The sequence below is a fragment of the Trachemys scripta genome, chromosome 7, assembly GCF_013100865.1.
Source record: "Trachemys scripta elegans isolate TJP31775 chromosome 7, CAS_Tse_1.0, whole genome shotgun sequence".
Taxonomy (NCBI): domain Eukaryota; kingdom Metazoa; phylum Chordata; order Testudines; family Emydidae; genus Trachemys; species Trachemys scripta.
This window is the reverse complement of record NC_048304.1, coordinates 109,186,499-109,203,979: the sequence shown is the minus strand read 5'-3', so window position 1 is coordinate 109,203,979 and position 17,481 is coordinate 109,186,499. Positions and strand designations below refer to the sequence as shown.

The window sequence follows — 17,481 nt, the reverse complement described above, 5'->3', positions numbered from 1 at the left end:
GCGGGATCCGCGTGTTTTGGTGCTGTCCAGCCAGGAGAACGGGTTCATTGGGTGGAATCTGGGTGATTGATTGCTGCCAAAATGTAGCAAACCCGGACAGGCTCCAGCGGCTGGATGCGGCTGCTGTGCAGCGCTGCACGGGGCGGGGAGGTTGGGTTTCTGGGGCGGCACAAGCGGCTGCCCGGTGCGGTGCTCCATTGAGGTGGCTGAATGGGGGGGAGCTGAGCCCTGCCTGGCTCCGGGGTAGCGCTGGGGGTGGGTTGGGGAGGCAGAAGCGGGCCCCGCTGTTGTTCAATCTGACGGCATGAAGTGGGCGCTCGGGCTCCGCAATGGGCTGGAGCCGCCGCGCTCCGCCGCTCAGCGACTCCCTGCCGCGGCGGAACCAAAGTGCCTCAGGCGCTGGGGCAGCCCGGACGGCTGGGGAACTGGATCGGCAGCGCACTGCTCTGCGGCGCTTCCTGTTCCGGCGCCGGGCTGAGGTTTCCCCGCTACTGCGGAGAACCCGGCCATCCCCCTCCCCTCCCCCCGCAGAGCCAGGGGCCACCGCCCGGGTCCAGTGCGCCGCTGCCGGGCTCCCCCTGCACAGCATGTTGCCTTACACGGTGAACATCAGGCTGTCGTCCCGGACCCTCACCGGAGCCCTGAGCGCGCAGAACAAGGGGGCGGTGGACTGGTGAGTGCGGGGCGGGGCAGGGGAGCCCTCGCCTGCAGGGGGGCGTGAAGCACCCAGGATCGGGGCGTGAGAGAGAGTGAAGGGCACTGGATGGGAATGGAGGGCGGGGGGCCCCTGGCGGGTGGGTGGCGGCTTATGGTTTAGAAGTGGTTGCTGAATCAAGAGGCAAGGAGGCCTTGGAGCCCCAGAGGAGGAAGGGGAGGGTGGTGGGGGAGTGAGGCTCTCCTGCCCCTACGTGGAGGAGGAAGTCCTGCCCTACTGGTGCAGGGGGAGAGGCCTTTCAGGGAGAGGCTGGGCACTAGAGAGTTAGAGGACCAAAGTCTTTGGAGTGGGGAGCGAACTATGCCCTCCCTCCTCCTCCAGCCTCTCAGAGACAGCTGTCAACGAGAGACTGCGCCTCACCCACTTTCTCTGTGACTGGGAAGGTTGTTACTCACTTTTCTAAGAGTACAGCATAGGCAGCCTCAAACACTGAAAACATGAGTTTTAAACATGTTTTAAAAAATCAGATGTTATCTTATTTGCCTTCTGGTTTATGTTTAGGTTTCTGAGACTTTGCTTGGTATAGGGTACACTGAAGTCATGTTTTCAGTTTCTTTCCACAACTGGAAGGTCTAGGAAAAAATAAAGTTGAGATTCCCACATAATCACTTGTCTGCAGAAGCTGAAACATTAAATCAGACACCAAATATCATGGGGCTTGCTATATAATTGTGAAAATTGTCAGCACTGAGTTTGGAGGATCTGATCAGTTTCACTTCCTCAAATGAAAACTTATCATAAACATGCTCCTGACAAATTCAGTTACGTTAAATTTCTGTGCATCGATGACTGTTTCTGTTTTTGTCAAATATTTATATTGGTGTAGGGTCAAAAGCAGTGGTTCTCAACCTTTTTTGGCCCAGGACCCATTTGTAAATGTTTATGGTCTGTCTATGGTGGAGGTTCTGGGGTAGTTTTGGTTGGATCCTACCCAGCACTCATTTATTTATTTTAGCACAGGCAGCACCTGAGCTGCGGGACTGGCTAGGCTTGGCTCTCTGCAGCCTCCTCTATTGGTGTGACAAGCCACATATGGTACAAACATAAATGTTAGAAACCTGCAATCTGTTGTAGATATGATACATCTATCTACCTATGATATGGCAGATAAAAAGCAATATTATATATATACATAAAATGTGTGTGTATTTATGTTCAATGCCCTATATGCCCTCCAACTAATCCAAACAACTGCTCTGTCAGCGAGGTTAAAATTATGCCTGTTTTGCAGCTGCTGAAACTGAACAGACTGCCTGATTTTCAGTCCCATGCTTAAATAACTGAACCAACCCTCTGTCTGAGGACTTGTGCTTCCAGATCTGTCAAGTCAAGACAGCACCTTCCCCTCCACTGATTCCCTTGATATTTTCTCAGAGCAGTGGACATTATCTGGGGTTCTGTGCTTGGTTTCCTTTTGGATTCCTTGCTTTGACTCTTTGACTCCAATCCTATTCTTGTTTGTCCCCAACCATTTAACTGAACCCCATTTTTTTTTTTTTTTTTTTTTTGGTCCTCCTCTGTGGCAATGTCAGTCTCTTCTTTGAGGTCAAATAGATTGAAATTTTTGACTACTATTAAACTCACTTAAAATATGCCCCTTTTCTTCTTCAGTTCTCCCCTTCCCTGCAAAACCAACCAACCTACGCATCTCCCAACAATGTGAATTATCTCATATCTTATAAAAGAACATGCCATTTACTGATGCAGGTGGTTTAAACTATGTAAGATTTTAGCTTGCCCTTTTAGCATTTAAACAGCCTCTGACATAAATTAGCCTTGCATTGAAAAATTGCTCCCTGTAGAGTGCTGGAATTGAGTTTTCTATGTTTTCAGGTTTTATTTTGTTGGGTAGATATTACTATTTTTTTTGTTTCCAGTAGCATGCACACAACATTCTTGATGTTGTACAAACAAGTGGCACACTTCTTGCCCCCAAATTATTTTAATTTTAAAAATGATCAAACAGAGAGGCAGAGTGTAGGGAAGAGGGAGATGACAAACAGTTAACATTGGCTCTCTCTTCATAATAAATGCAATGTTTTAATGATATGATATAGAAGCAATCACAAATAAATCAACCATGCTGCTGTAGTTGCAGTTCAGCTTTATTTTATTAATTATTATGCACAATATCAGTTTTGTTGATAATCCAGCTACAGAAACTCTAATGAAGTATAGATCATTGCTAATCCAGTTTGACTTTACAGCTAAAAAATCTCATGAAATCCAAGTACACCTACTGATGGTCTGGACATTTATTCCTTTCCCTGTTTGATAGTAACATTGCTATTTTTCCAGGGGCTGGCAAGGTTTGATTGCATATGGGTGTCAGTCCCTGGTGCTAGTTATTGATTCCAACACTGCCCAGACTGTACAAGTTTTGGAAAGACACAAAACTACTGTTGTCAAGGTGAGTTTATCTGTTTCAGATTGTTTCATGTGATTCTTTTGTGTGTGTTGTTTTTTCTAAATTTCAGTGTAAAGAACTACCATTTTATCTAATTTGACTTTCACATCAAATCTGGTATATGACATTAATCTTTAAGGAATAAAATGACCTCTCTGATGGCCAAGATCCAATCATTTGTTGAAATTGAACAGGCATCTATGGTATCATTATATTTTCAGATGTATGGAGAAACATCTGTATGTGTGTTAATGATATAGATATGGCCAAAACAGAAACGATGCTTAAAAAAACAATTATTATACTCCTAATAAACATTGAAGTCCTGCTTTGCTATTGGCTTAACTGATCTTTCCTTATTAGAAAAAGGCCAATGTTATAAACAAGAGGTATGCATGGCAACATGCAGTTCTACTAACTTTACAATCCATAAAAATATTTTTGCTGTTTTCCTATTATTTTTGAATCTTAGAAATATTTTTATGGCTTAATGTAATAGCAGTAATGACTCACTGGGAAGGCTTTTCCTGATAGTTAGATAGCTGAGTTCATCATCATGGCACATGCCAAAGAGACGCAGCCTCCTTGCAGATCAAGCACCACCCGATTGTTTTTGAGCTAAGTCTGGCTCAGTGTTCAGTCTGCGTCTGTCATTGGTGTTCTTATAGTGCTACTTTTGGCGACCATGTGATAGCTGGTTGTGCAGCAGCATTCCTTAGTTAACGCACTAACTGGCTGAGTTAAGTGCCCTCAATTTCATTTTGCAACATTTATCTCCTAGGAAATACTGCTTGTGCGTATTTGATTCCTTAGTATTTTCTTGTTGGATTCCTATTTTTCTGAGAAAATGAAACTGTGCTGACATACTCTTATCATGATTATCAATAATTATGACAACCGTAAAAAGATGAAAAATTCTGAGCTCTTTTTAGCGATAATCTGCCTATCTATGGATTCTCTAGTCTTGGGGAAGGGGTGAAGCATGTTTTCTGTGGAGATTCGTCAGCTCAGAACTCCATCAAATAGTTTGTCAGGGTTTGACTGTGCCAACCTTCAGAGCATGGTACAAGCTATTCAGATTTGCTTCTAAATCAGGACAAGAATCCCTATAGTCACATTTTAATGATTGAATTTAGTCTCCAGATTTGGAGTCATAACATGCCAGAGAGCAACTGAATTTTCTACATAATTTTAGATCTATCATTTTTCTGATACTGCCAGGCTGTGTCTCTGACTTGCCTATTGAGTAATATAGAGAGATTTTTGTTTCTACTGATAAGAGTATTTTTCAAATGTAAACATCTGGAACAGCTATATAAGTTGTGTGCCATGTCGTATCTCCATATACGACAACACATTTCTACGCCACAAACATTTTGATTAAAGCCTTTCTGTTTTATTACATGTGTGGAGATTGTCAAAGTAATATGTGGCCAAAATTTGAACAATAAATTATATTATCCTAGATAGTGGATGGAGCAATAAGTGATATGGACACATGCAAGAGGTTGGCAAATAACCAGACAAATAGTTAGTCAGCATCATAACTGTTCTAAATTGAACATAATATTTAGGTATTACTTCTATTGGTTAGAGATGGTCCTGCAGTTGGTCACAAAATGAAAGTGAAGACTGAAGAGAAAGGAAACACAAATATACCTACACCTCTACCCCGATATAACGCGACCCAATATAACACGAATTTGGCTATAATGTGGTAAAGCAGTGCTCCAGGGCGGTGGGGCTGCGCACTCCGGTGGATCAAAGCAAGTTCATTATAATGTGGTTTCACCTATAACGCGGTAAGATTTTTTGGCTCCCGAGGACAGTGTTATATCGAGGTAGAGGTGTATTGGCCAATCCACTTGGATATTTTGGGGACCTGTATATTATGAAGTATATTAAAACAGTTTTTAATGCCTTTACTCTCTTAAGGCAAGATACTGTAAAAGAAAATGTATCAAATCATTCTTTACAGTGTGTTTGAAAATTATATACTCTGTCATTACAATGAATGACACCCACTCTGTACGAGCAGATTGTCGTCTTAGCCTCCTCCACCCCGACGTGCTGGGCTGTCCTCAGAACTGGTCATGAGATGTAGGTAAATACCAGTACCTAAAATAGGGTCCAAACAGCAAATTAAACACACAGTGGAACAGGACAGCATCAATATTAATAGCTTAGTTTAAAAGTTGCACATAGGTTAGTAAATAAATTATAACAGATTCAACTCTGTTGCCTTATAATGATAGCATTGTAACTGCATCAGGATAGCTATATTTTCCAGCTAATTTTGTGACGCTATACTATTTCAACAGTCAGCTAAATGTTAAGGTCCCTACAGTCTTTATATAATTTATTAGATCATTTTTCAAAACCACCGTCTCATTTATTAACTGGAGCAGACCCAGGAAAATGACTAATTTATGAGGAAAAAGAGTGGAATTCTTTTCTTTTCTGCTTTAAAGATCAGTAGACATCATATAAGAAATTATTATACTGGCCAAGATCTTTCCACACTCCTCTAGATGTAATCATAAATAATTTTCTTTAGTTCCTGAGCTTAATATTTAAGAAGTCTGCTTACCACATTCCTTTTAAAAAGAACTATTACAGTTGCAAGTGACATAAGAAACATAGTCTGAGTCCATTATTACAAAGAAAATAACATGGACAGGTTCCATTTACAAGGAATTTTCACCTAAAAAACTTGTTTACATTATGTTACTGGACTGCATACCTCAGCAGTTAACACTGTTAAAAGCCAAGAAATAAGCAATTAAGTATTTCAACACACTGTCTGCAATCTATTAAACATATCCTCTTTTTAACCTTAAAAACCTTATCTTTTGCACACATTTCTACCTTCATGTTGAACTATTAATGGTTATTCTTAAAGTCCAGCCATGTTTACTTTATATATTTACTCCCTTTGTCCTAATGAATAATATAGATTTTCTGTGGCTTTAATAATATTATCTATATTATATCTGGATTTATGGTATTTTTTTATTGGTGTGTAATGTCATATTGCAAATAGTGATTGCCAGATGTTTGTCTGTAATATGACAGTTGTGTATGGGTGACAGTTCTGAAGTTCATGTGGCTTTTTTATATAGTAATTACAGGTTTGAAATCTACATTTGTGTATGCATTCACATATTATATTATTGGTCACACTCAAGCTTGCCCTTTAGTTGTTAAGGTGAGGGTGATATGTGTGGGCTGTGGATGGTGGAAAGAAGTAACTGATGTTGTAAAGATCTTTCACCTCCCTTTCCCAGTTCAGCTCAGTGTTCTGGCAGAACTGACAAAAGGCGAGCAGGGATGTAGGGGCAGAGTTACAGGGAATGATTGAGGAAGTGGTAAGAGGGTTTTGGTTTGAGGTACACAGGGATGTGGCTTGGAACTTGCGGTGGTGGAGCCTAAGGTCTGCTGTTTTGATGCACCCCAGGAGTTGAAGCCAGAATGCTAAGGAGCCCTTGATGTTCCAATGCCTTGTGCAAAGCACTGGACTCGCTCACACATACATTTTCTTCTTGGCCATCCAGACACCTCATGACTGCTTAAACTAGGTTAGGAGAGTGATTTGTGTGTATAGCGTGGCGGTTCTTTGGGTGAAAAGAGAGGTTCTAGATGACTGTAGCATAGTTGAAGAAGCAGCACCTGATATATTTTTTTGAATAAAGTGTATGTAGGAACTGAAGAGAAACAGTCAAACAAAAGTTACATCACATGAAGGCAGACAACTAAATACTAACAAATTTTAAAAGTGCTTGTATACAAATTCAAGAAGTCTAAATACAAACATGGGCGAACTTGAGTTCCTGGTATTAAATGTGGATATTGATACAGTAGGCATCCCAGAAACTTGCTGGAATGATGATAATCAATGGGACATGGTAATACCAGGGTACAAAATATGTAGGAATGATAAAATATGTCACACTGGTTGAGAAGTGAAACTATATGTAAAAGCAAACATAATCCCACGTAGTAAAAATTTTAAGTGACTCAAACAGTACCATAAAATCTCGATGGATAGAAATTGCATTCTTGAATGATAAGAGTATAGCAGTAGTAGTATACCATCAGCCACCTGACCAGGTTGGTGACAGTGATTGTGAAATGTTCAGGGATGTTAGAGAGGCTACATAAACAGAAAATGCAATAATAAGGGGGGATTATGACTGTCCCCATACTGACTGGGTACATGTCACCTCAGGACAGGATGCAGAGATAAAATTTCTAGACATCATTAATGACTGCTTCTTGGAGCAGCTAGTCCTGGAACCCACAAGGGGAGAGGCAATTCTTGATTTTGTCCTAAGTGGGGGACAGGATCTGGTTCAAAAGTTAAATATAGCTGAACTACTTGGTAATAGTGACCACAGTGTAATTAAATTTAACATCCTTGTAATGGGAAAATACTAAAGAAACCCACCACAGTAACATTTACTTCAGAAAGGGGAACTACACAAAAATGAGGAAGCTAGTTACACAGAAATTAAAAGGATCAGTCATGAGAGTGAAATGCCTGCAAGGTGCTTGAAAACTTAAAAATACCCACTATAGTAGAGGCTCAAACTAAGGGCAGGTCTACACTACGGGTCTAAATCGACCTAAGTTATGCAGCTCCAGCTACGTACCTTAGGTTGACTTATTGCGGTGTCTACACTGCGCTGGGTCGATGTGAGAAACTCTCCTGTTTGACTTACCTTATGCTTTTCATTCCGGTGGAGTACCGGAGCTGATGGGAGAGCAATCGGTGGTTGATTTAGCGGGTCTTCACTAGATCTGTTAAATCAATCCCTGGTCGATCGATCACCACATGTTGATCCCCCGGTAAGAGGAGACAAGCCCTAAATGTAAACCCTCAAATAAAAACCAAACAAACAGTAAGAGGACCAAAAGAAAACGCTAGCATGGCTAAACAACAGAGTAAAATAGGTGATTAGAGCGAAAAAGACATTGTTTCAAAATTGGAAGTCAAATCCTAGTGAGGAAATAGAAAGCAGCATAAAGTCTGGCAAGTGAAGTGTAAAAGTATAATTAGGCAGTCCAAAAAAAAAAAAAAAAGAAAATTGAAGAGCAACTAGCAAAAGAAACACAAACTAACAGCAATTTTTTTAAAGTACATCAGAATCAGGAAGCCTGCCCGTCACAGGGCCACTGAACAAACGAGGTGCTAAAGGAGCACTCAAGGAAGACAAGACTGTTGTGGAGAAGCTAAATGAATTCTTTGCTTTGGTCTTCACTGCAAAGGATGTGAGAGAGATTCTCAAACCTGAGCCATTCTTTTTAGGTGACAAATCTGAGGAACTGTCCTAGATGGAGGTGTCACTAGAGGAGGTTTTGGACCAAATTGATAAACAGTAATAACTTACCAGGACCAGCTGCTATTCACCCAAGTGTTCTCAAATATGAAATTGCACAGCTACTAACTGTGCTATGTAATCTATCAATTAAATCAGCCTCTGTACTAGATGACTGGAGGATCACTAAAGTGGTGCTGATTTTTATTAAGAAGGCTCCTGAGGCTATCCTGGCAATTACAGGTTGGTAATATATATAGGATAAACTTAAATAATTAAACTGGCAACTGCTGTGCAAGTGTAAGTCTCTATGTATTAAACTGTAGTCATTTCATATGCATGTCACTAACTGTTGCATAATCTTCTGGTGTCTGTGTTTCATATAGTTTGTATCCCATTTAGTGGTGTCAAACTAAAAACTATTTAATACTTGTCTTTATTATACATAACTATCTATTTTAACTGGTTTCATTCATACCTTCAGGTTAAATGGGCTAAAGAAAACTACCATCACAATATTGGTTCTCCCTATTCTTTGCGCTTAGCTTCTGCTGATGCTACTGGAAAGATAATTGTTTGGGATGTGGCAACGGGAACAGTTCGCTGTGAAATACAGGAGCATACAAAACCAATCCAAGGTAAGGAAGGTGTATGCTGTTTTTATAAATAAGTTGTATTGTAAGAGGCAGTATTATCTACTAGTTATATTGGAGGCCAGGACTCATAAATTCTGTTCTCAGGCCTGCCATTGACTTACTCTCTGACCTTGGGTACATCACTCTGAGTGCCCGTTTACCCACCTTTAACATAGGCATAATGGTTATCCCCCAGCAGAGCTGCTATGGGGTTTGTTTAATGCCTATAAAATGTTCTGAGATCTTCTGATGAAAAGTGCTATAAGTTGAGAAGTATTTTATTACTGATAAATGTTTACACAAAACACTAAATAAACCTCCTTGTTTTTGAGTTGGGGATTAATGCAGCTTGCAGTCCACATTGTAATAATACTTGGACAGCATTACAGTGCTGTTAATCATGGATTTGACTGTATTTTTATTTACAGTGCATTTTATATAGCGACTACAGTGCAAGCATACTAATATGACAAGTTAAAATTGGATTGTGTCTTCCTAAGGAATAAAAGTTTCTTTGTTATTTTAAACCATTATGCCCCAGATTCCTTTGAATACCTATATCTGTCTTCCTTGGCATGCAATAACAGGAAAGCTATTTCATGGATAGGAGCTGGTATAGAAAAAGCAATAAAATGGATTGGAAAAGGAAACAAAGGGAGCATTAAGGAGCAGGCAAATGGCAGCAAATGACTGGGCTGTAAGATGAAACTAGAGCTGATATGTGCTTGGGTTTAACTGGGTAGTGTCTTGAAGTTGAGACGGCAGTGTTTGAATTTGATGTAGAAGGAGGCAATGGAGAGACTGATGGGAGAGGGCTTGACATGATAGAACATGCAGGAGAGGAAGGAATTTTTGGATGATCATTGATTTTTGGTTACAGTTGACGAGATATGTTGGGGAGGCATTTGCTTTTTACGTTATCATATCTGTATACATCTCCATGTTGCAAAACTTCAACAGGAAGCTATAGAAAATACTCACAAATCCATACATAAATAATCCTCCTTGTTTAGAATGCGTGGAATGTTCTTTGTTGTGCTCCTATTAAAAAAATTAAAAAGGAGCATAGATTAATACAATGGTTCTCAATCTTTTTCCACCCACAACCTAGAAACCCTCCAGTTTCTTAATGCAAAGTACCTACATTTCACAGGCCTTTCTGGTCACAAAAATTTGTGGGCTATAATGAGTACGAAACTGTAGGTATGTTTGATGCTGGGACTTGTGGAGGGTCTATGCTTGATCGTGCTGGATAGCAGGCTCCTGATGCTAGTCGGGCTGGGTGTAGTGGCAATTACTGGTGATGTCTGGTGGGATGCTTTACCTCATCCCAGCTTCCCTCAGCAGACTACTTAGCTCTGGAGATTGTGGAAGCCAGCCCATAGTCTCTGGAAGTGCTGCTTGCCCCAGAGCTCATTGTCATACTAATAGGTTTGGTGGATAGGTGGGAGGACCGAAGAGCTGCTCTAGGACTTAGTGGTGGAGTGGAACAGCAGGAGAGAGAGCACGGTAAGCAACCTTCCTTTTACCTGGCTTCTGTTTGTTTTGTTGTCAGTCAGCAGGTTACCATCCAGCAAATGCCTCCGGTGAAGAAGTCTTAGTCTGATGGTTAGAACAGGGGCTTAAACATTAAACTGTTCTGCTTCCATCACAGATTCGCTGAATGACCTTAGGCACATGTCACTTAATCTCTCTCTCTCTCTGCATGTTTCCCCAGCTGTAAAATGGGAATACTACTACTTTCCCACGATTGAGGATCTTTGATAAGAACTACTTTATTATTATTATTGGTAGTAGGGACTTACAAGATCTCCTCTTGTGTGTGAGATTCTGGTTGCTAAAAGAAACATGCAGTTTTATTTTTTTGGGAATTTTTGAGTAAACAAGTTTCTGTGCAAACACATTTTGGCATCCTTTAAGCTCTCCTGTGATTTTTAAAATCAAACCAAATCGTGAGTAAATCTTTGTTTTACAGCTACCCACATCCTTATTAGCATCACTTTATAGGTTGTTTTATTTCTGAAGTAAAACTCAGAAATGAAGTTTTGTTGTGCAATGAAATTTTCATAGTACGTTTCCGAGAATAGTTAATAGTTCATTTGGGCTCCAAGCCTTTTTTTTTTTCCTTCCCTCTTTCAAACTCTCTCTGTGACACCAGCCTGACTCCTGTTTTTATCTTTAACTGTATTATCTGAAAAGCCACTTAACAAATTAGATTTTTGTTTCTTTAGCAAGGTTTATAAAACAGAAGCATAAAATAAAGTGGATAAAATACAGCAGCCAGCTTTTGTTTGGCTTCAGTTAATTCAATTAGCTTTGTTTTTTTCTCTAGTGTTACAGGTTTTTTCTAAGATGATGATACTGAGTTACTGAATGATTAGTGTGGCTTTTTACATGTTGCCATTTTCTGATTGTATAGCCATCGACTCCCAATAGTGTATAACTTGTACCTTCTCACCCACAGAAATCATTATCCCTTGTTCTGATAAATGGCAGAAAAGTTAATGGGGGGGGGGCAAAATCAAAAAAATTTCATTCCTTTCCTCACCTTAAATTCATATTTAAATGTATTTTTAGAACATCGTCCTGCTTTACATTGCTGTGTTTGTAAGCAAGGTTATCCATTGTTTTTCTGTTTACGGTGTGAAACTGGTGGAGTTATTTTTAAGATTTGATTAACTTTTTATCCATTTTTTTAAGTGTTTTGCAATACAAGCACCTCCCATCAGCACTCTTGAATATAGTCTCCATTGTAATAAAAAACATCTCCGAGCTACCATCTAGAACAGGGTACTCACAAAGTTTTCATAGTCTGAACCACATCTTAATAAAGAGATTATCTCACAGATCACCTCCCCTCCTATCATCACATAACATTCCTTTGGCAGTTACGTCAATTACTTACATAGAAAAATAATATTGAGAAAGTTTATTGTAATTTTCAGTCTTTTAGTGTAACGAGTATTATCCTTTTTTTTTTTTTTTTTAAATCAGTCTTCTGTTGATGCTCTTTTCTCTCATGTGTTCTGTTCCTTTCTTCCCATGCTCCTTGTATGTACTTTTCTGTTTCTGGTGCTATATAGCCATTCGGTTCTCTTTTCCCTCTGGACTTTCTCTCCTGCTGGTAGGTGTCAATTTCAGTCCCACTGGTTGTTCTGGTCCCTAAAAGATGCTCCTTTTTTCTTCCCTTCTCATCTTGTTTAGCAGTATCCCATAAGAGAGACAGGTAGTTGGGAATGTTGTGAAGGCCAAAACTAACGGGGTTCAGAAAAACCCCAGATACGTTCCTGGAGGATAGATTCATTAATGGCTATTAGCCAAGATGGTCAGGGATGCAACCTCATGCTCTCAGTGTCCCTAGCCTCTGATTGCCAGAAGCTGAGAGTGGATAACAGGGGATGGAGCACTTGATGATTACCTGTCCTGTTCAGCATTTGTCATTGGCTACTGTGAAAAGACAGAATACTGGGTTATATGGACCATTGGTCTGACTCAGTATGGCTGTTCTTATGTTCTTTTGTTCTTTAGTTGGCTCCTTCTTTTCATCTGCTTCTACAGACCTCCAGGCTCTTGTTTGCAATAATTGGAAATTAGCAACAGTGTGACCTGCCAGTTCTCTATGCACCATTAGCAAGTGCTTCACAGATGACAATTTGGGAGTTGCTGATATAAAATGTACAAAATGTCCTTTTATATTTTATTTTATATATTTTGTCCAGTGTCCAATATAACCAATGCAGCAGTTTGCACTGGGCTGTTTTTAACATAGCATGTCACTGTTACTGTGCAAACTGCACCTTAGACCTCTCTTTGGCCTCTTTGAGGGCACCTCTTCGACAGGTTTTGCTATATTGCCCATCTCTGGATGAAACCAGGTGGTCCTAGCACTCTTGGACTGGGATCTCTGGGCTGCAGTCCCCCTTTTTACCTACCCTGTTAAGCCGACAGACCAAACTGGGGTTGGCACCTGTAAGCTCTTTCCCCCCGGAATCTGTGACAGCAGCTCATTAAAGTAACTGAAAAACAGTATCTTCAAACAAAGTGGCATTTGTTAGCCAAAAGAAACATAGTGTCTATAAAATGGGTTAATAAAACTGCTGAGTTCTGTATGCGTATTTCCTTAAAGCTTAGCCTCTCTATACAGAGGTCAGGTAGACCCAGCGTATTCACATCTCTTGTTGGGAAATGCAGCCTACTTATTGCAGCTCCTATGTCTGTCTGACAGAGACCCATCTTTTGCCACTGCTGCTGACAGCCCATTCAGCCTATCTTCTTTAAGGTTTAGGATTTTCTTTGGTCCTAGGCTTTCGGCCTGGGGAAGAGTAAAACCATGTCAGCTTGATGGGAGCCGGGTACGGCTTTCTCCAGTTAATAACCCTTCTTCCCTGAAGAACTTGAATAGGCAAAACACAAAGGAAGGGGAGTAGGAAGTATTAGCCCCATTTTACGAATAGGGAACTGAGGTAGAGAGAAATTGTGACTTGCCAGGGTCACGCCCATCTGTGGCAAAGCGAGGTATTAAGTCCAGATCTCCTGAGTCTCAATCCAGTCACGTGACCTTCCTCCCCATGTTAACCTTAATTTTCTTCCCGTGTGGGTGTGTATATACATCTCTACCTCAATAGAACGCTGTCCTTGGAAGCCAAAAAATCTTACCTCGTTATAGGTGAAACCGCATTATTTCGAACTTGCTTTGATCCACCGGAGTGCGCAGCCCCGCTCCCCCTGGAGCACTGCTTTCCCATGTTATATCCAAATTCATGTTATATCGGATTGCGTTAGATCGAGGTAGAGGTATATATACACAATATCTTTCATTTCATGATCTCTCTGTGTACTTCCAGTGCACTTGTTTAAAAAAGCACTATGAGTTGGCTTTAACTACATTATTACTGAGGTCAGTGAAGTCTTACCATTGACTTCAGTGCGAAAACAGAGTTAGGACAGTGCTGAGTGTTTTTGAATATTCAAGTGCATTATTTTTATATATATATACACATACATTACATTATTTTAGCAGTCTGTATATTGGTACTTGGCTTTTTTAAAGTGTCCTTCTTGCTCAACTGAGTAGATAATGACACACTGCATTCTCCAGCAGGATAGATTCAAAGTATATTCTCAATGTCATTGGAAGTGATCCATCTTTTTTTTTGAAGAAAATAGGGAAATTATATATTGAAAACCATCTTTTGAAAAGAGTTGGATAATGAGCTCTTCTTGCCAGCTTAGAAACACATCAAAGTAATTTGATATTTCACACGAATGATTTGTGCACATTCTTACAGCATTTTTGTATTAACTTTTGTGTTGGATCTGGCACATAAAAAAGTGTCATTTGTTAAAGTGAGCTATCAAATTAAAAATTAATGGAAAGAAAAATTGAGAGCTCAGAACTTTTTGTTATTTTCATCCTACATTTGATATTAGAGACATTGCATTTGTGTTCTGAAGGATTTAGGTACTAACTTATAGAACTTCAGAGTAGTCTGCAGATTCCATTTTGGTTTGGCAGTGCAGATTACTCCCCACCCCCACTATTTTTAGTTTGGATTAAAATGTTTTTTTTCCAAGGCTGATTGAGCAATAGGATTTTATTTAGATCTGAAAAGGAAATTTGGATGGAAATGGGTGAAAGAGAGTGGGTGAAAACAAATAAATACAGCTTCTACTGAAGGGAGATTTGCATTTTACGGTCATGTATAAACATTTGCCTACTCCATTGTTCTGTGACCCATCTTCTTCTTCCATCCCTGCTAGCTAACTTCGCTTACTGTTACAAGACCGCATACCTTGAATAATTTGTTATGTCAAAGAATAATATGGTTGGCATCCTCTCTCTTGTGACTAGTCATATCACTTTGGCAGTATAGTTATTCTTTTGGCTACGTAGTATAGAATGATAATTTGAAGTTATTCCTGAGCTCAGGACTCTATCCCAAAGGGGAATTTGAAACACAGAAGTCCTTTGTTTTATTTTAAGATATGCCACTATTTTAGTTTTTTTAATAGCAGTGCGTGCATTAGTAAATGGTTTTATGCATTTCTTGGTTCTTTGAACTCATTCATTATCAAATCAATGTCAAGGGTATGTTGTTTTAAACTAAAATAAATAGTTTCAAATATACTTCAGTTGATCAGGACTAAGAGAATATGTCAGCAGTGTATACTGTACATAAAAACTTGAGGTAATAAAAGGAATTTTTTTGAAATCGTGAAATATTTAGTGTGGTGCTTCTAATAAGTCACTTTTCCAGCCTAATAAGGCCAAGTACTTAGAAGCAGAGTAGGTTTAAAGTGAAATGAATATTTTTAACACTAACTTCAAATTTGGCTACTTGTTGCTTCTTTCTTTTGACAGACATGCAGTGGCTGTGGAATCAAGATGCTTCTCGAGATTTATTACTTGCAGTTCATCCACCAAACTACATTGTACTCTGGAATGCAGATACAGGCACTAAACTTTGGAAGAAGAGTTATGCAGAAAACATCCTTTCTTTTTCATTTGACCCCTTTGATCCTTCACATTTAACTTGTAAGCTTATTATAGAAAAGGAATTTCTTATTTTTATGATGTTTGTTTCGTGCTGACAGTATACTTGGGATAGTACAAAATACAAGTAAAAAGTCCCTGCCCCGAGAAGTTTAGAATCAACGTGTCTCTCATTTGGAAGGTCGGATGCACTGAGAAATTCAGAGGGGATAATACCGTAGACATTTGTCTAGTATCATTACTTACTAACTCACGAGCATTGTGGAAATGAATCTTAAATGGATTTGATTGTGTGGGTGGTGACTTGGCATACTGGGAGGTCATTCCATATGTAAATCACATAACTGTATGAGAAAGGGAACCAGTGTCGAGGTTGCCCGCTGTTGGTAGGGTGAGATGAAGGATCCAGCATTGTTCCTGAATTTGCAGAGAACCTGAAACAATAGCCTTAAGCAGTAATTGAATTTACATCAAGAAAGGCTGAAGAGGAAGAGCAAAAGTGATCTAACGTCAGAGCCTTGTGAGAGCCTCTCTGAAAGTGAGGTGGGGGGGGGGGAAGAAAGCCCACTAAAAGAGCTGCTGAGGGAATGACTAGAGAAGTAGAAGGAAACCAGGAATGAATGGGGCCTTGGAAAGGAGGGTTTTCAAGAAGGGGAGCATCTGATCAACAGTGTCAAAAGCAGCCAAAATGTCAAAGGAGATAAAGAATAGATTTGTGCACAATTTAGTTGAAATAGCAAAAGAAGAATAATGAAATTACTATTTCCATTTCTGAATTTAGCTCCATCACTACTCTTTTCTCCCTAATGAGATTGGGTACAGTTTCTGTATTTTTCTTGCTTCCCTCCATGCAAATCAAACTGAAGGAAGGAGCTTTTGGGTGTATATATGTATACATACATAATTCCAAATTATGGAGATATCCATCATGGCTCCACAGTTAAGGTTGAATTGGGTTATGCAATCATGTAAATGTTATACTTGCGTGAGAATGGCAATGGGGACTTATTCTTGTGGGTAACCCTGCTTTCCTTTTGCATTGTAAAACTTAATGAGGAATAGTTGATGACTGAAAATCAGTGTATGGAACTAATGTGAAAGGACAAACAAGAACTTTCTGCCAACAATCTGTACAGTATTTTGTAATATACAGACTTAATTTTGAAAAACTGAGTTTTGTGGCCTCTAATGAATTGTAATGGACCATTTCCTGCTCTTTGACTAGAAGATTTCTGTTAGCTTGAATTATGAATTTCCCAGCCTGTTCAATATCATTAAAACTATTACTATTTTTCCGCCCAAAAGCTACATTAAAAATAAAACACCATAATAAAATTGCACATAATAGTTTGCTATAATAAAAAAATGTTTTTCTTGGTACAGTGCTCACCAGTGAGGGCATAGTGTTCATCTCAGACTTCTCTCCTTCCAAGGCTCCTGCCAGCTCGGGAAAAAAAGTTTATATCTCCAGTCCACATTCCAGTCCTTCACATAACAAGCTGATTGCTGCTACAGGGGCCAAAAAGGCCCTTGATAAAGTCAAAATTTTAATCACTAACGAAAAACCAAGGTAAGTTGCAAGTGTTTCTCCTGTCCTCACAGAACTTTTTCTCTGTGTGTGTGTGTGACATATTTTATAAATCCTGTAAATACTAGTTGGATTGATTTATGATATAATATTTGCTAAAAAATCTTTGACGGACAGGGAAATAAAGGGAAGTTGCAGAATTATTTTTTTCTCCATGTCCTAGCATCTCTAATCTTCTCCACTGTAACAGTGAAATTAAAGAGCATCTGGCCCTGTGATTATGAAATGTGAAGAACCTGATGTCAGGCATCTACTTTTATTAAATCCTGCATGCATCTGTTTCCTTTTAATTTTGATTCCCTGGATAAGGTTTAATTGAACCCCT

At 39.6% G+C, this 17,481-nt stretch overlaps 1 protein-coding gene across 3 annotated transcripts in view; it reads left to right on the top strand.

Moving 5' to 3' along the window:
• The first annotated feature begins 460 nt into the window (after positions 1-460).
• The window catches only part of WDR11 (WD repeat domain 11), a 67,501-nt gene continuing 50,480 nt past the window's right edge, over positions 461-17,481 (top strand). For all 3 annotated transcript variants that reach the window (XR_004646465.1, XM_034775738.1, XM_034775737.1), the window contains exons 1-5: positions 461-673; positions 3,014-3,125; positions 8,925-9,078; positions 15,437-15,610; positions 16,952-17,138. Coding sequence is in view for 2 of the 3 variants with exons in the window: in XM_034775738.1 (XP_034631629.1) it covers positions 588-673; positions 3,014-3,125; positions 8,925-9,078; positions 15,437-15,610; positions 16,952-17,138 (713 nt within the window). In the remaining variant the exon portion in view is untranslated. The remainder of the gene's footprint in view (positions 674-3,013; positions 3,126-8,924; positions 9,079-15,436; positions 15,611-16,951; positions 17,139-17,481) is intronic.